Raw genomic sequence first — 20,213 nt, forward strand, 5'->3', positions numbered from 1 at the left:
TAAGACATCTACAACTAGACTAGGCTGTTATTTGGCCATTTCATTCCTTCCCTATGATTGGAAGCAGACTTCACATATGGACTCCTGAACAGAACTCACAAAGGATCAAAACCCAGAAAAATATGCAGAGCTCTTCCGGTGTCTAGGGTTGGGTCATTTTAGGGTATTTTTGCCCTTAAGCACATAAAGCTTTGTTTAAATACAGAGCTCCTCTTCTTCAGTCTTCAAATACTGATGCTGTGTTTTTTGGTACAGTTTAAAGTGGTTGCACATGAAGGCGGGAGCAGCATGTCCTGCTAAATGCTAGAGTCTGGTTTCCCGGACCTGTGGGCCACAGCACTGTGAGTACTCACTGAGAGGGGACGTGTTGAAACCAGCCACTGAACTGGCCATGAAGAAGTCAGCGATCTGTCTGAGGGCCAGCAGGCCGGTGGGATTGTTCCCCTTCCGCTGCTGCTCCTGAATCAGACACTCCAACTCCTCCTTGAAGGCCTGAAAGAGAGAATGGGTGACAAATCAGGAGAGAGTTAAGAGAGGAAATCATCTGACACTGAAATGAGGCGTTGAACTAAAACACACACAAATGTAACCAACATGATTTACATAAATCTGGGGAGATGAGAAGCTAATTTGTCAATAGGAGAAGATTTTGACAACTTAACTGTGGGTATTATGCAGCTTAAAAAGCTGAATTAAAAAAATATATATTTCAAAGATAGAGCTTCAGGTGAAAGAGGTGGAGATGATGGTAGGCAGAGAGAGAGAGAGAGCAGTGGATAAAAGGTAACAGATAAAGTTAAATTGTGAATGAACATTTAGAGACGATTGAGGTGAGCTGTGTTAAACACAGATTAGACATGATCATCGAGTGTATTTAAATTATCCTCAAAGTGGAGGAGGCTGGATCGCGACAGACCGGCAATGCAACAAGGTGAGCTAAGATTGGCTGTCTGGCTGGACAGCTCACACACTGTGTTATGGTTGGTGTCACTGGGAGAGAGTGTGTGTGGCTAATCCTTATGACCACACTGCAGTCACAGGCTGAATCCAAAGAAACAATACAGTAAATGCTAACAGACCAGATAAACACACAGCTGGCTGCGTGGCATATGGATTTAATAAGTACTATCCTTAAAACAAATGTGATATTTATTATGAAACAGCTCATAAATCAAATGTTCAAGCCCTCACACAACTTCACTGTATACACGTAGATCATAACAGATGACAGTCATGCAGTCAAACCCAGGCAGCAGCAGGTACAGCAGACGAGCTTTTACTGGTTGTATGGTTGTAAGGCCGCTGACCTCTCACTTACCTACCAGCTAAAGTAGCTGGTAGGGACCATCAGGGGATTTCCAAGACGTAGACATGCAACACAAACTTTATACTATTTACAATGCTTGTGCAGAAATAAGCTTAATCCAATTGTTTGGAAGTTTGAGACATGTCCATTTGAACTAAATTTAAATCCATTTTTAACCCACATACAGCTTAAAAACATTTTTTATTATGAATTGATACTTTATTAATTCCCCCTTGACAAAATACTTTTTGGACAGGGACCTGCATTTAGGTGCCAAGGGGTTCGGTTTCAGACACTGAACACCAACGACACAAACGACATTTGTTACATGTGCTTCATTAATGACTGGTGATAGATAATGTCATGATAAAAGAAAACTACAGTAAATAATGTACAAAAATGCCAAACTGCCTCCTCTTGTGTTTACCGGATGTGTAAAACATTTGCTTTAAGTCCTAAAGTTTGCAAGGCCAGTTTAATACCAGGCTCAGTCTGTTTATCAGTAACGCTGCAGTAATGGTTAATTTTGGTCCTACAGTGATTAAATGGTGATTCATTTAAGAGGAGAGAGTTTATGTAAAACCACATATCAAATATTTCTCAGATGGACACCTTGACATTTTTAAGAGAAGTCACTGAACTCAACTACAGCCTGGTCCTCAGTTGCCGTAACATTGGTTGTGTTTTCCTGAACATTATAAATATGCTTTCAGCACCTGGTTCACCTTTTAATCTTCCATCATGCAATGCAAACATTTAAGGAAGTACACCAGTATAAAGAGTCCTGAAATGCCACTGTTGTACGGCTCCTGCAGGTCGGTCTAATTTATATCTAACACACACTCTATTACACTGCTTTGTATTTCACATCTAACAGACAGACATCTAACTGTTTGTTTAAGTTTTGCCCTTTTGACCTGGGTTTGGCTCTAAATCAGCTGACAATGAGTCTAGTTTAACTTCCTGGTGAAAATTTAAAACCAGTTATGTAAATTTGTGGCAAATTCAACAAAGCGTGGCAGCGATACCAGGTCACGACCCCCGCGGAGGGGCAACATCCAATCTTCGTGCCTTTTTTTCATCTCAGCGGTTATGTAAGAGTCAACAAACTCCCAGCAGAGCTGTGTTTGTGCACAAAAACCTCTCTGACACTTAACTTCCCCTTGTCTCTGCACCCTTTAAGGTCACCCCAGTGACAGTCCGTTGCAGCAGTGTCATGTGAATGGAGTAAGGCCCCTTGGCTCTACGCCCATGTGTGGGGGTGTTTTGTTAAAACTGGAGCACCCCCACCCCACCCCAATGTCAGGAGGCATACAGTACATGCTGGTTCTGAACCCTGGCCAGACATTCCTCTGTCCCTAGCGGCGAGGTCGCTGTGGCAACGGGTCTGTTGCGGATGTCTGTCAGAGGTAGGTCAGGGAAGACTCTTTTGTTTTTTAGTTGTTGTTGTTGTTCTGGGTATTTGGGCTTAAGAGACCGCTGTGCCATCACACTGACATCGGAGCCATAATGCTAAAGGCAAAGTTTACAGGAACCAGATCGCAGACACTATACGCTCAGGCAGTTTCTGTGCGCCTCTGCTGGAAAGACTTTTTTGTTTTGAGTCTGCGCTGGAGGATTGAAGGAGCTCAACAATGTCAGACTATTAGAGGTTGTTTCCCTGTAAACAGCTGGCAGCTGCTGAAAATATAAGAGTCATGAGAGTGGTGAGAATAAACCAAAACAGTAAAGTGATGGGCTTTAAAACCAAAAACAATCAGCTGAGTGAGCACAAGTACAACACGAGAAGCCATGTTGTTCGTTGTTTTGAAAGTGTGGTCCAGTTACGCCTTTGCCACTCTGGACATGTAACGCATTAAAGAGCACATGGGTGTTCAAACACACACATCAAGAAAAAACATACACTAGCAGGCATCTGCTTCACAATGTGTGCGTGTGTTTCCAAGAAGATTATGACAGCAGGGATTTGATTCCCATCATCTAAACAGATTAATCCTGGGGCCTAAAGTGGATCGTATCATTATTACTTCACCATAACCCTCCACATCTGCAGCAGTAAAAATAACACCACGCACCAAGTGGCTGCGCTACGTCCACTCCAGTTCAAATACAGGAGGACAGGTGAAACGAAGAGATGGCATTACACCATTCCACCTGTGGAGCCAACACTAATGTCCAGCTTGTAACCTGCCAGATTAAAATCCTTCACAACCGGGCTAGACAAGTTTCTCCACTTACTGGAGGTAAAACGGGATCCAATGAGAAACACGATGAGGTGTTTCCGTGACTGCCACAAAATGGCAACGGCTGATCTGTCAGAAAGGAACTGCAGCGGTCTTGAGAGTATTAAGCCGACACGCAGGTTGGAGCTTGGCCAATGTGTCAGTAGAGAAATCAAAAGCCTGAGAGTGGAGAGAGGAGTAAAATATGGCCACTTAGGCAAAGTCACAAAAGGTTCATTTGTGAACGCAAACACTGGTTCATGTGAGGTACAACAACGTCAGAAAGTGTTTTAGGGATTCTAACTTTATTGGTTCGTCCAGGGGGACGCCTGGTGATGTGCATCTCCACGGTCTGGACTCCTGCTTTTCTCAAGGAAATGACATCAGGACAGATGCTTCCTTAAAGGGCACTTTATCAGCTGTTTCACTGTTTGGAAGACAGTGAACAAAAATATACTTTCCCATGCTTATTTCAGATCATCACGTTGTCCGAGGGACAACAGAAACCTCTCTTTGAACTTTTAATATCACGGGAGGTTTCTAGTCTTCCTAAAGCTTTTGTATTTCGACTTTCAGAGAAGTTTCCTGTTGTTGCGATTCCCTCGTCTCTGCTGCAGTTATTGTAGCAGATTCGGGTCAGATTTAAACTGTTGTACGTCATCCTGTGGGAAACGAAGACAGGACTTTATGGCTTGGAGCGGGACAGATGCCGCATGTCTGTTCTTGTGGCTTGATCGAAGCAATGCACGTTACTCTTGTTTTCAGCATAGCCTCATGTGTCACATGAAACTATTATGGTTTGACTCACTGCAGCAAAGTTTAATTAGGATAATTTAGAACAATCTGGTTACTGTTTAGGGTCACACATTAAACTTGAAAACAAGTTGATTGAATTAGAAAGACCTACATGAGGCTTTAGCAGCTCAATATTAAATGTTAGCCACATTCTGTCATGATCTACCTGGAAGAACACAACGACCTACAACGTTTGGTATCATTCTGATGAACTACACCGGCCAAATAAATGAAAACCAAAGGAATAACCACACCATGGTTTTAACATACTAAGCATAAAGACAGCTCAGACTTAAAAGACAAGCACACACACTCACACATTACCCTAAAAGACAAATATGCACCAGGACCAGGTGAGGCCTGTAATTTCAGCCACAGTTTCCCCAGTAATGTCAGCACAATGCTGTTCTTTCAAGCAGCCCGTGACTGTGCTAGAAAAGTACAAGAGTGCCTGTCTGCAAGCTTGCCAATGCTATTGATTTACCCCCATCTTATCACAGAGTGCGCGTCAGTGAAATTGGTCCCCGTCTCCAGATGCCTTCTCTCCCTACTCTGCATAAACTCACTGCCCTTTTTTTTTTTTTTTTTTTGAGCAATGCACTTGCTCACCCTAAAAGAAGTGCAACAAAAACGTATCTATACTGACCACATTCATAAAAAAACATTTTATATGTGGATTCATACTGTGTTCCTATTAGAGAGTGTCCATAATACTAGTACCAAATATACCTGTAAGTTTAAAGCATGATGGGTGACCCCGTAGAATTATTTTTAGGTACTAAATCTTGTACCCCACATGTAAGTGCCGATGGGCTTCCCACGACTTTTGACCTTTCCTTTACAGGTCATTTGAGCTGAGGTGGATTTAGTAACATTTCAGTTGTTACTCTCCAATGCTGAGAGCTTCACTGCTGGAGGTTTTTCTAAGTTCGGCACCCATGAGATGTATGTAAATGCCAAAGTGACACAGCTGCTGAAACATGGCTCTGAGGGGAAAGGCAGTGCTTTTAAAAAGAGTCACTGGAGAGAGCTGAACCACTAATGCTCTATCAAATGAAACCATCAGCACTTTAAGAAAAGGGAAAACATAACAGCAGCCGTGACATTTACCTCACATAAAGGGGGGTTCTCCACTGAACCTGCATGAAGCACCATAAATTATCCACTTGTGTTTTCTGGTAAGTGGGGGGAGGGTGGTGGAGTTGGAAAATATCTGCTTCCTATAAAAAAAAACACAGGACTAGTGCAAATGAGGCTAAGCAAATTTACCACTTGGCATGAGTAAATCATTTCAATGGTTGAGGATCAAACTGTGCCACAAGCTGGAGAAGGAAAAGGAGAAACGCAGGAGAAGAGAGGAAAACCTAATAGCAGGGAAGAGAGCGAGATGAGCGGAGACGCAGAAAATAGAAGCGGCATGTGGACGTTCAACTCGAACTTAATTTCATCTGATTTAATGACTGTTTGGGTCACAGGAACACGGAGAGAGGGGGGCTTAACCACAGCATTTAACACTAACAAATTATTGTCGTGACTTATCGACCATGACGCCGCGAGACTTGGTTCTGCAGCCAAAAGCTGCATCCAAGCTGTTTCTTCATCTTGCGCAGGAAATGCAACAGAAAACCACTTCAGACTACAATCCAGCTCTCAATCCAACTTAAGAACTCAACACAAGTTTTAATCCTCACAATTCATACAAAACACTCTTTTATTTTAGTAGAGATAGGGATCAAAAGGTCTATAAAGGTCTATTCCTTCTTAGCTCCTTGCTTGTCTGAATTTAAATCCCATTTGCTTTCAGCCTGATAATGTGATCAATATATAAGCGTCACTCCTATGAGTGCAAAGAACTATGCATAAAATGTATTTACATCTTACAATCTGACCATAACAGTGCATTCATGACTTTTCTCCCTCCCTTTGGACTCTCCCCAGTTGTTGCCTCACTTTGTCTGTATACTGAAAAGGGTCCAAAGTTCAGCTTTAGCCTTTGACTCCTAAAGGTAATAACAACTGCATGAATGAAGTTGGTGGATGAAGTCAGCGCAGTTGATTCCCACCTGATCTAAATCGGTCCGACTTTAAGTACAACCTGTCAACTGTGCACTAGAAACATATAATCTTGAGACGCCACTAGTCCCATAACACTTGAATCGTAACAAACAGGGAGAGAAGAGAATAAAGGGAGAGGAAAGGCACATGTGTAGACACCCGGCTGGTGACGCACCTGCTGTTGCTGAGTGTGAGGGAACAGCAGACTAAGAAAAACAGAAAGAAATGGAGATGATAGGGTGAGAGACACGTGTCCAGATCCAACTGGTGACACACAGTTGTTATTGTTGTTGTTCATGTACAGTATATGAGTAAACCAACACTGAGGGGCCAACTGTACTGACGCGAGGGCTGCAAACGCTCTGCAGCCCACAGGGAGCCACCTGTTACTGATATCTGAGGGCTGGTTGGCACATGTTCAAAACCGCATCAAGGGGGAATAATACGCTGCATGACCGCAAGTCTAACACAGGCAAAGCAAAAGGCAGGCGACTCACAGTGTGATGTAGTGGTAAATGACGGCAGTGGGGGGAACATGTGATGGTGAAATAACAGTTATTACAGGCAACAACAAACAGTGTTTACAAGTTGACATCAAAGGTATTTAGCTTACAGAAAATACACCTCAAGCAGCTTTAATAGATTTCTGACTACTGTGTAAAGCACAACAATGACATATTATCACACTATAAAAGTTGTGTGGATAGAGTTAGCAACATGTCCAACAGAGGAGGAACACATTGAAATATATTTTAAGTCTTAATGCTGTTCATCTGAAGAATGTCACAATGACAATGACAATATTATCTTTAAATATGTGTAGAGCAGTAGAGCATTTAGCTGCTAACTGTGTGGTGCCGGACAGGAAAAATAGGTTTTCCTGTAGTAGTGGTCCTTTGTGAGTCTCTCAGCTCCACCTTCAGAGTAGCATTTAGCATCTAATTATATTCTTCAAATGAACCAAAAAAAGAAATTGTAATCGTGTTATACACAAAGCATGACAGCTTTGCTCGAGTCCATGTTGCATAAATGTGTCTTTTCCAGAGGATCTGAGGAAAATAACCTGACGGCTGATCTCATAAACAAAATGAGAACAAAACTTCACAACACTTTGTCCCCAGCTCTCCCGTTAAATATAGACACTGAGGTGGAGCTGCTTCACCTTTGTCACCTCTTGTGGTAATAGTGGAATCAACAGTGTACCGCTCATGTCAGTGTGGTGCCTTTTATACACATCGGCAAGGTGGCGTGTTATTGCAGTAATTCAGTCTTGAATGTGCAGTGTAGAAGAGACTACTGATTCTCCAACTCTCAGCCTCCCTGGAATAGATAGTTGATGTTTAACATCTTGAACATTTACAAAGTGATTGTGTCTCAAACCGGCACAGACGCAACTACAGCCACTGATGGAATAATGCAGCGTGAACAGTGGACCCCCACTCTGACCTTTAATAAAGCACGACAGCCAAACTGCACCATAGTCTTTCTTCAAACAGGCCTCTTCAAGCTGTATCTGCCCAATGGCTGCAGGTAAGAACAAACTGGAGTCAGCTGTGCCAGACACTCCACCAATATACCAGTGATGATCAGGCACAGTCACTACTCTGCAATCAACTGTTTAGTGCAGGCCCACTCAATGTACTCACCCATAACTGTAGTAATCTCTCTCACACACATAGACTTAGATGGACACAACATATCAAGTAGGAACTTGCATCAGCAGCACCATGTTGCTGTCCTCCCAGACATCTGGCACAAAACCCAGCATGCCAAGAAAACCACACCGGGCATGTGCAGAATGTGAATCGCATTTAAAGCTAAAAACAGAACGGTCCAAACCACTGAGCAGCCACTGCCCAATATCAGTCACACACACTTCCAGGCATGTCTTACTCTACTTGTGAGGAAAACTCATTCACAACATCTGTTGCCTCAGCTACATCTGACTTCACCATAGATCTGTCCCTGCAGACTTTAAGTGTATTTGTTATATGTATAAACTAAAACAACTTCCTTCCCACTGGAAACAATGAGGAACACTTCAGTCAGAGAACAGCCTTGAGTCAATATTGTAGAGTAAATATTCATAACACCATGTAAGCCGAACTCAAAGGCACAGGGCTGTTGTAAACTTTTTACATAAGATGACACAACTGTTCAAAGGGCACAATACAAAAAGGAATCCAGGGCAACACCGTGTCGCTTTGACAAGGACTATTGTTACTAGTGCCTGACAGGGTTGCAAATGCATTTAGGGTCAAAAAGGAGACAAACTGATCCAGAAGAATGGAAAATATTCAGTAAATCTGTGGCCTGTGGCGTTTCTCTGTGAGCTCTGCACGCTGCTGCAGCCTGTGAGCTCTTTGAGCTGCTCTCTGTTATAACAATCTGTGCACTGCATTCTGGACCTAGCACAAGTTATGGCCAACTACAAACCAATGGCAGACAAATAGTGATTTGTCTTTACATAAAGCAAATACCTACAAACCCACATTTAGAGCATGCCTTCCCTTTACCTGCTGCACTGCAGTCAAGTGTGTCTAGAAGAACAATATTTATCCAGAATTCAAACCTCCGAGGAAACAAAATCAAACAAAACATTAGTCGTATTGCTCAAATTTCCCCCATGCTCAAATAGTTGTTTACTTCAGCAAAACCTGACCCAGCGAGAGAGCCGCTGGCCTGAAGGGCACTTGGAGAGCTCCCGCATTAAGCCTGAGCGAGGGTGTGGTAGCTGGTGGTTATATTAGGGTTTTAGCGGGAGGCTGACTACAGGGATTGTGTGGCCAGTGTCACAACATCAACACAAGTCTAAACACAGAAGTGCATGTTGTGGCTTTTTTAGAAATCGCTTGATTGGGGAATAATAACCGACAGAAAGAGAAAATAGGAACTTATTGCCCAACTATTAGTGAGTGGGGAACACCCTGGACAGGTTGCCAGAAACAGAGACGTTTACTCTTGTGGTGAACAGGAAGGCCTGAACCATTCGTGCAGCAAGTAGTCACTGTGCAACCTGTAACTTTCTCTCCCACAAAGCTCACCTGCGAACAACACGCTCTGTGGAGCACCTTCCCCAGTCTGTCCCATCACTCTCTGAGGACTGCTTAAGCTATATGCAATGTGTATGGATATTTACCCATCAACACCCTGAACTATACGTGTACTAAACATACAACAGGAAACTGTGTATGTGTCCTGTTTTGCCCTCCATCTGTAAAGTGCTTCTCGGTGATGTCCACTATCAACATTAGAAGAAAACCAAAATGTGCCACATCGTTTTACTGGTTTTCAGCTTTTTGTATGAGATTTGATAGACAACTGTTCTCTTGACAGGACAAACTCTTTGCTTCTTGTGACTTACGGGACTCTGTAGTATCTGGGTGACACGTTTCTTCTGCTCCAGAACGTTGAAGTCCTGCCGGAGGTCGGGCGACATGTTTCGGGCCCTGATGTACTCCGGATCATTGACATTGACCCGGTCAAAGTAACGCTCCTTGGTCCCTCCACCGGGTAGGGGAGGGGTGGTCACCACCGCCTGATGGCTGTCCACACTCATGCCTGCTTCACCTCACTCACTTGCTCTATGGCTGCCGCAGTGACTGTCACCTGTGAGGAGGAAAATCAGAGAGGTGGATTGCTTTAAAAGGTAGGTGGAAAAGGTTTGACATTTAAAGCTATGATGCAGTGATTGTTGTCATTCTTTTAACAGCATTAACTTTCAAACTAATGTCAATTCAATTTACTGACAAATATGATTATTCATCGTCGGTCATCAGCAGATGTCAAACAGCGTGACATCCAACAGGAAATGGGCAATGACGGGACAGGCTTTGGTCTTTAGTAGACACTCATATGAACACAGCTGCACGTAGACCTTAGCCAGGTCATGGTGACACATGACCCTACAGAGTGTATGACGACATAAGCAGGTTTGTTTGAACTTGCAGGCCTTGAATGGCGAGGCGGTTTACTCCCACTGTTCATTCTAAGGTCAGCTGGCACGACAACAAAACCTTTTTCAAGCTACAGGAATTGTTAGAGTAAAATCAACAAGTGCACCAGCCCCTCAGAGTCTTGTTGTCACGCCAAGGAACATATTCAATATAAGCAAAAGGAAAATTATCAGAAAACATTGTTCAAAGTGACTTAATAGAAACTACATTTTAGAAGAACCTGACAATAAATCACAGTGCAATACAAGCTTTTAGGACGTAAGCTGGCTGGAGCATGATACTCGAAATCAGTCCACCCAGGGTGTCAGATATTGACGCTGTGTCAAAACTGTCGTGGTCAAAACCTGTGGTGTCTCATAGGCAGTCGTTGGTGTTAATATGTGCCGCACAGGGTTTGATCTGACCTCGTGCAGAAACCTTTAGAGGAGAATATCTCTGCAGTCACAGGAGGCTTTTACAGAACCTAGATAAGTCATGAAGCATATCTCTACTAGAGAATATGAATTTTATTAACAAGATTAACAGGCAAACAGACACATGAACTCAAATGAATAACCTCCTTTAAGGCAAGACATCACAAGGAAGAGGCAGAGAGGCCAAAGACGGTACATATAAAACTTTCCTTACGGCATATAGCAGCTGATAAGCTGGTGGTGTGTGAGGGTGGGGCCTATAGGCTCCCTACCAGATGGTGCGTTGGCTTGAGGAGCAGAAGAAAGGCAGCAAAAAAAAAAAGAGTTTAAGAAAGGGACCTGGTGCTTTTTATCTTCAAAGTCCCAGTGGTCACCTGGGACATCGTCAAAATGTGTTTTCTGCTACAACTGTAGCTTGTAGTCTTTCCTGCTGTAACGTTGGTATAGAGTGAAATGGGTAGGAGGGATGATTTAGTCTGACACATGCCGCTAAGCTAATGCCACTTAAAAAGATGGTAGTGATTAGCGGAGAGACACACGGTTCATTGTACAGGAGGAGACACACTCAGAACAAACAGAGAGTTAAAGGAAACTCTTCAGCTTGGATGAACTCTATATGACATGACATGTATCACATGAAAATTATCCACCTGCTACTTCAAAAAGCTCCATCTTTAAAAAAACTGCAGGTAGAGCTTTGTGATGTAGATCCAACAGAGCCACAAACATAAGTCGCTTTCCTAGATTGGCGTAGTTGGTAGTAGAAAACAACAAGAGACTGTCCGCATCAGATGTACTCTACTACTGGAAACATCATCCAGAACCTAAATATTAACCTAATTATTCTTATTTGTAGATGTTTGTATTCCTCCTTTGGTGCCAGTTGCATGATACGAACATCATCAACTTGCTCACTCAGTCACTGTAAATTCTTCTGATAACGTGCTCCGCTATTCACAAACGGGCTCAATCGGACATGACATGAACTTTGTAACCTGGAGTCAGCAAAATGGATGCATTTACTGTGCAGCTTAAAAAAGTTACTTACAATATTTTGTTTGCGTCGCTTTGAACATTTTTAAGTACCAATCTTTAAATCCGACAAATCTGTTGGGAACACAGGAAACCTCTCATTCTCCACCTGAAACCCACAACTAAAGCTGTGATTTCTACTATGGAAACAAATAAAAGCTGCACAAAAACAAAAAAATCCTCCTTAATTGAAGGCAGCTGGGCAGCGCGCACTTATGTAACCTGATATTGAATTCATCCTCCTGCTGGTTTGCACTCTTCTGCTTACTAGTATTATACAGTACAGGCTGAGAGGATCCCAAATGTGACAGAAAAGTGACACGAAGCAGTGTAAATCTCAGGTTCAGGTTGAATGGACAACTAAAAGAGGGCCGTGTCACTACCAGTCTTATTTGTTCTTCAGTCGGAGCTCATGCTGCGCCTGTTTTTTGCTGAATCAGAGGAATTCTACTGGGACGAATGCAACAGCTGTAGCCTCACCAAAACAAAATGACACTCTCCCCTGTGCTCTCCATGCTCTTCTTCTACACACACACACACACACACACTGCAGTCCCCAGCATGAGTTTTCCCTTCCTACCCCCATTCCTCTGTCTCTGTCAATAGATCGCTGTCCCCAGATCTGAACCCTCTCTGTATGGTCACATACGGAGGAATTGACGGCTGGGAGCATGAGTGTGTGTACCTGTGTGTGCATGTAAGAGAGAGTGACCAACTAATCTGAGTAAGAATGAAATCTGATCCTCTGCATTACAGCATCACTGTTTATCATTTAAATTTCATGCTTCATGGCAGAGGCATCTAAACACTTCCTGAATGTGACACATTCAAGTCCCATAACAACAGCAGAGGTTAGATTTGAGTTCAGTGACCGACTGGAAATTTGAGACCCAGCTGCCCTTTAAAGTTATGGCACAGTGGTGTATTGTCATTGATTTAAGCTCCAATAATACGCGGCAGATAGACAATGCAGGATGTGTTTACTGAAGGGCACTAGACTGTGATCGCAGCCTGAGGCAAGGTGACTACAGCCTCTCACCCCATGACCTTTAGTGGTGAGAACCCCCCCCACACACACACACACACACACATTCAGTAGCTCTGCAGACACAAGCTGTCTTAATCTGAGGGGGAGTTGTCCATGACTTTATTATCCACAAACAGTTTTTTAAGAAGTACCATTAACATGCTCACTGATATAAACTAGACTGCCTAATGTGTCGTTGGTTACTCGGAGCTGCTGACGAATGGTGTGAGTCAGGGACCTGTAAGCTACGTCTCGTTTGGCCTTAACCTAAGCAACAATAGGTTACTACTGCATGATGATCAAGCATGATGCACAATTCAGCAGTCTTTTAGCTGAGAGGTTAGGCAAACCACAAGTTCCTAAAACTTTCACTGTTGACCTAAGAATTCATTTGGAATTAATCAATTTGTGGTTTGGTCAAAAGTGTGTGTATAATAACAAAAAAATGTTTATTTTAGGGGTAATGTTTGGCATTTGTGCTTTAAAAGTCGCATTGATGTCTACCAGTATTTTTTATATGTGTTGGATAGAATTAGTTTCCCACCTTCTTCTCTGTTATGGGAGCTACAGCCCTAAAGACAAAGCGCTCACTCATAATATCATAGTAGTCCTCTGACATTTGGCTGACAGCGAGCTACTCTGGAAAACCACATCTCTACCCATGTATCTCTCCCTCTTTTCTTCAATCTTTATATTCTGTGCTAACAAAACAAGATGCACGTGAACTTTACAAATAAAAAAAACGAATCACGATCATTTTCAAAATTCTCAATAACACAAAGTAGGCACCAACATACACACTCACCCACCCGCTCATGCACTCACGCACACCTCTTATCTATATCTCGCCTGGGGGAAGCTTCAAAGGGTAGCTGCTTGTGCCTTTACGAGTACCACCCCTAAAAATAGACAAGCACCCTTTTGGGTTGTGTTACAATTCCAACTGCAACAATACCAGGAAAGAATCTGTACTTTGGCTAATAATAGCCACACACACACTGTAAATGGCAGAGTGAGCGTGCACGCACAATTCTGTACACTGTGACCTGCAATGTAAACCCAGTAAAAACGACTCAGGCGCACACAAACAGAGGAGTAGGTGTGTTCCCTGTCTAAACACGCCTGCATGACAGATCTAGCAGTGAAACTGGAGCCAAATGCTTAGCAGCTTTCAGGTCCTCAACCGGCTTTACTACGAGACGAGGAAAACTTTTCCTCTGTATCCACCAACGTGCCAAAATTCAGTGTTTCGTATGTAATTGACACATGACAGCATCTGGTTGTAGTTTTTGGTGTTTGTACATTGTGCAACCTTGCATGGGTGCAGTAGTAACTAGCTCTTGTGCGCACTGCAACACACACACACACACACACACACACACACACTCACAAAAATCTTGTTTGGATGGGTTTTGCAGGGATTCCTTCTAATTAAAGACTGAAGGCGAAGTCTCACGCTGCAGTCATCCTAAAACACTGAGTTGTGCCTTCTTCACATACAGCCTCCGCTGTCGGACACATTAGAGATAAAAGCCTGGGCTAATCTTCTCTTGTGCTCACACTCGCTGATCTGTTACTGCCAAGTGTGTTTATAGTGCAGGAGTGTTTCTCTGCATGTGTGTGTGTGTGTGCCCACACAGTCCTAGTAACACGGAATTCCCCTGAAACTACAGATTGGTGAAAGGAAGTCTTACAGGTGATGGAAACACAAAAAACTGAGAACAAGCCAGTTTATTAACAACAGTACATTAATAATACAACTGCAGGGAACTGGGGGTCCTACAAAATATATATAATAAACTGTAATATATATATAGATATAGATATATTGCAGTTTTGTAGGTTCTCAAAGATAAAAATTCCAACATGTGATAAAAGTAGAAACCAGTGCATAAACAAATGAGCCAAGCCCAACCAACCTTGAATTTCCTCTTTGGTCAGTGAATGGGAGAGAACAAGCAGCAGAAGTAGTCAGCTGAGGCACCACACATGTCTCTACGTCGCTCAAAGCTCCAACACTGAGTCCCACAGAGAGAAGCCAGGAGAGACGAGAGAGGCAGAGAGAAAGAGCGGGATAAGAGCGACAGAAAGTGAGGCGGCGATCAGAAAACCAGTCGCTCCACTTGTCTGTCCAGATTTTCCATATAGATGCTTTTCGGTCAAGCTCCCGGCAGATTCTCCCAGATTCCTGCGGGCTCTGCTCCTGTGCTGCCTCGGCGTTTATCAGAGACAGAGAAGTATCAACAGCTGTGAGTAAGAGGATATATGTGTGTGTGTGTGTGTGTGTGTGTGTGTGTGTGCCCTCTGCAAATGAGGGAATGTGTTTGTGTAGAAAAGAAGCTAAAGGGACCACGTGATGCAGCTTAATCCCCCACCCACTGGCTAGAAGCACATACACACAGATTCACGCACACAAACACAAACACACACACACTGGCTGCTGGACCAATCAGAGCTCAGGCTCACACAGACTAATCACTCCTCCTCCCTGCCTGCTCTCCCTCTCTCTCTCTCTCTCTCTCCCTCTCGATCTCTCTCTCTCTCTGTGTCTAGTCGTTTTTTCCTTTCTGTCTTTTTTCTTTGATCCATTCACTTTCTGGTCTTTCTCCCACATTCCACAGTCCTCTCTCTGTCTCTCTCTCTCTCTCTCTCTTTATGTCTCACATTCACACCCTCTGCTATTTCACCCCCCACCCCCCACCCCTCTGACTGATTGTACTAAAGGTCAGCATTTATGAGTTTCATTGGCAGCGAGGTAAATGCTGCCACACAGCCCGCCGCAGAGTAAACTGCGCGGCCTTTGCTGCCGCTTTACTCTCACAAATTCGGTGTCATCTGGCTCTGTGGCGAACTGAAACAAGTCAGGCGATGCTGTCAAAACAAGATTAAAAAAAAGGAAACATCGCTATGATAGTGGGTCATGTCCCAGGTCGGAGGTCAGGTTCAGTCAAGTAACAGCTGTTTGTCATTCCGTGTTTTGCCTGAAGCTAAAGCCACATTTTAAAGCCGGCTCCATTTTCCCGTTCATTTCCCTGTTGATATTTGTTCTGTTGACAGTATCTCAGCAAAGCTGCTACGACTGACCAACTTATCTTGCTCTGCTACATTCCCCAAAACGATGCTGCAGAAGTGTCTTCATTCACTCTCCAGCACTGTCTAATGTGTCAGTGAACTTATAAAGTCCTCTCATACACTTTAGTCACATTCAGTTTTCTCTGGACGGGCCGTAATGAGTCAGATCTCTTATGTTAAAGCGCTGGAGCGGATTTCAATTTCCATAACTTCCTCAAACTGATGTTCACACCCACTTTGCACCGCGATTGGCCGGCTGTGCAGAGGCGAGCCATGGTTTGAACTTCTCATAAAAAAATCATGTGCAACACCGTCTTGCAGGAGAAACTGCCTGAATATGTTCACAGATCTAAACAATAAGCCGCCTCGTATATCATATATCAAGCTTTTCATTTAAATGTGATCATTAGAATTATGAAGGACTTTTTCTTCCTAATGCCCTCAGACATCACAATGTACAAACAAGTCATTTTCCAGCATAATCTGTCTCTACATAATAAGTGGAGTGGAGAAAAAATAGATCTGTAGACAAAAAACTGTCCAGAGAAACAACACTGAAACTTTTTCTCCTGTAATACTTGGATGTGGTCCAATTCACCACCATACACGAGGAAAAACAAACAATCCAGGCAGCCAACAAGATGTCAGCAACCTGTCAGCCAAGTCATAAACGTCGCAGTTTGATTTTCACTGCGTAATGCTTCACCTCCACTATGCAAATTTACTTTTTGTTCTCACTCTGCCACATTGAAGACACACAGATATCGTACACATTCATGAGAGTTTGGGACAGTCGACAAGAGTTTAATTGAAATTATTTCACAGTTTTCAAGTTGATTTCTATGTAAACTATTCAGAATATTGGTCCTTGCTTAGGTAATTAAACTGAAGTCATTGTTGCATCAAGAAGTTAAAGGCTTTTAAATCTCTGTTCAAGGAATGTATGTGTCTGCTAATAGCAAAAGCTTCTTTTAATAGTATAATAGTAATAGTGTTATAAGTGCATTGTTTTCTTATATTGTTGTACTGTAGCTGTCTCCTTTAACTTTGATATTAAGTCTCAGACATGTTTTTTAGAAACTGTCAACTCACAGAAACTGAATCTGAATCTAAACCAAAACCATCTGATGAAGCTGAAAAGCTTCTAAAATTAAAATGTACACAAACCCCTGGATTAGTTTGTGATATCTTGATCGGAGTTTCCATCCTGACATCTGTTCAAAGAGCATGCGTTAAACAAAGTGCAGTACATGTTCAGGCAAGAAGTAAAAAAAGGATAAGTCATGAAAATGAATGAAATATGTTGGTGAAAGAACGAGTCGAGCCCATTGCCCCACATATGGATCCCTGTTAGTCTTTAGGTATGTGCACTATGCTGTTCTGAGCCAAAAACTGAAAAGAGAGAGACCTGTGATTGACGGTTTGACACAGGAGGCCGTTAACACCTCAGGTGAACTTGTACGCTGCAAATGTCTGAACAAAATACAGTTTCATTTAAAACTACAGGTGTCAGATGAAGAAATAAAAACAGTTTTCATGTTTGTTCATAGCAATTTACCATCTTTTATATGGTTTTGTGTTTTTTTTTTCTGGGTACTTTTTAATTCTTGAATTCATAATAGTACATTTACTTTAACCAGATAGTGTATTTGTGCATTTGCATTGCAATCATCACTGAAAAGCTCCTCTTAGTAGAAACAGCTGACTGTTTACAGTAGAAACAGAAAATGCACATTATGCACACAAACAGTTCTCAGCTTACTGTATCTTTACAGAAGAGGAGGAGGAGCTCTCACCTAGTGATGCTGAAACTGATAGACAGTGCTAACATGGCAGCAAACACACACACACACACACACACACACACACACACACACACAGTTTTATGCATTCCACAGAATTGTTCTGGACGCCGCTGGCAATGTAGAACAGACTGATTCCTCCGAGTGGTATCACATGCATGTGGGGGAAATAATCAAAGTGTTTGGGCTGGGGGCCGTAGCTCAAACCGACAAACAAGAGCTATCATCCTGCAGTCGCCACATGACTACATGACTTACTGACTTCTCCCACAAACTGCGTCCAGTGCACGAAAAAGAACAATAATGCACTCATGGGAAATACAAGAAATGCTTACAGTGTAGAAAACAATTCTATAAAAAAACAGCTTGAAGGGACTACTTATTTCTCTCCATCAGTGGAGGAATACTGCAGAGTATAACTACACAGCAAGTTGAGATGGCATGCTGGCAGAGAGTCTCGGTGCAGATAAGCTGTTCAGTAAAATATGCGACATTACTCCAAATGTCACACTAGAATATATATTTTTAACATCCTGCCATTTTGCATCATAGACTTTGTTTTTGTCTCTTGTTTGTTGGTACAATACTGTGTCTTTCTGTTTTCTCTGCCCTCAGATCTCTTATCTGCAGTGCAGTGAATATGCCAGGTAGAAGTGATGCATCACTCAGCATTTTATATCCTACTCCTATCGACACACACAAACAGACACATGCACACACACACACACACACACACACACACACACACACACACACACACACACACACACGGACACACATGCATTATACTGAATGCTGCCAACTCTAAACAGACTGCAAACACAGATCACTGCATGAAGACACCGTGTTGTACGTCACTCAGTGCCTGCTTCTCATGCACTGTTAAATTAAACAGAAGCATGCAAATGACAAATCATTCCTCTCCATCTGGATTGTTTTTTTTACAACCACTGTAAAACACAACATCTGGAGTATAAAGCGCGGACACCATCTGAAATGACAAAAGCCTAATTTCTTCAGTTTGGAATGAAGTGTTAAAGATGAAATAAAAGCCTGAAAACTTGTTTTATTTTTTAGTTAACTGTATCTTGTGTCCAAGCTGCTATGACTCACTGGTTGATAACAGTCTCGCTTCTTAATGACAGGCAGTCATGACCCTGTGGAAACCCAAACTACTGTTATTCTTTCAGGTTGACTCTTTACAGACAAAAAGACAAAGCCGTGCTTGATACTGTACGGTCTCCACGTAATTGTTATCGAGACTGGTGATTAATGAGCCGTTTGCACACCACCGCGCTCTTAAGTAATCCCATATTTCTGTTGAAGTCTTCCCCTCCTTGACCCCTTGTGTTTGAGCTGTAGAGAAAAAAAACACAGTAAAGAGGAAGACCTGAGCGAGCGTGTGCTGGGCTGAACGCACCCTCGTATCCATTTACTGCCAAACCCTTACTATCAGCGTTTTCCACCAAACGGCGAGCAACAAGAGAGGAGCAAAGGGACACGTTCACTGATACTAACTGTTCAGGAATGTACACACAGTCTGAGCGCTGTCCCAAGAACAGACAAAACAAGCGACTGGTGTGGAGATGCCCACGACGGAAAACTCACAGATGTGGTAAATCTTTAGAAAATTAAATTCATTTAGTAAAAAGATAGAAGTTTGTTTCAATTACTTTTACTCAAACACCACTTGCCAACAATAGTTGAGTTCATCTCTGGAGGACAGTGCGACACCACATGATGACCTCCGAAATAGCTCTCGGCTAACAACGTGCCAGTTCATATGTGACATCACAAATCAGCCTGCAGGGAACAAGCACACAGCAACGATTATGTCTGTCAAGGGGGATTTCTACTCCACCTCTATTCTCTCACACATGTTAATGGGTTTTCTGAAACAAATGTTTACATAGAAATCTAGCTTTAATAATAATTTAAACCCACTAATTACACAAGACATGTTTCTTTTCACTTTGCATTCCTGCATTACGTTTGACCTGGCAACACCGTATGTTCCTAGATGATGTTTGAACAAAAGGTGAGACAGCTTCTTTATCGGAGTAGTCTCAAAGACCCTTTCGACGCTGCCTGGTCATTTATGACACATGCTATTCTTCATGACTGACATCATGCTAAATATCATGCCTCTGCTGCTGGGATCCTGGCAGCTGTCTAAAAGAGCACTGGTCTGGCGGCTTTTGTTTGGTTTGAAGTTTGCTTACTAAGCTCTCATAATGAAAGGTCAGCTTAATGGAAACATACTGGGGTCTCTGTTAAGGAGGAGATACTGTAAAGTTATATTTTCAATCAAGTCAAAATGGAGTTATGGTGTAAGAGGTAGACTGGGTTGTGCAAGGTATCTTAAAAAGTAAATGATTTACTAATCTTTGGAAACATAACATTGGCCTCAAGTAATACTCTGAGGAATTTCTGACCAGGATATCTCCGTTGCATCACACATAAAAAAATCTCAAGAACTTCCTTCTTCCACTCGTGCTATTTATATGTAGTCACTGATTACATATAAATAGCA

At 42.6% G+C, this 20,213-nt stretch overlaps 1 protein-coding gene across 5 annotated transcripts in view; it reads right to left on the reverse strand.

Annotated features, from left to right (window-relative positions):
* Positions 1–20,213, reverse strand: part of add3a (adducin 3 (gamma) a) — a 76,093-nt gene that overhangs the window by 16,154 nt on the left and 39,726 nt on the right. For 3 of the 5 annotated variants that reach the window (XM_026359174.1, XM_026359172.1, XM_026359173.1), the window contains 2 exons: positions 9,743–9,987; positions 354–492 (listed from right to left, as the gene is read on the reverse strand). In XM_026359174.1, the coding sequence (XP_026214959.1) occupies positions 354–492; positions 9,743–9,937 (334 nt within the window). In that variant the 5' untranslated portion in view covers positions 9,938–9,987. Of the gene's footprint in view, positions 1–353; positions 493–9,742; positions 9,988–14,725; positions 15,128–20,213 lie in introns of those variants that run through there. The other 2 variants (XM_026359175.1, XM_026359171.1) reach the window with 2 other exon arrangements.

Source organism: Anabas testudineus, chromosome 1 (assembly GCF_900324465.2).
Source record: "Anabas testudineus chromosome 1, fAnaTes1.2, whole genome shotgun sequence".
Classification (NCBI taxonomy): Eukaryota; Metazoa; Chordata; class Actinopteri; order Anabantiformes; family Anabantidae; genus Anabas; species Anabas testudineus.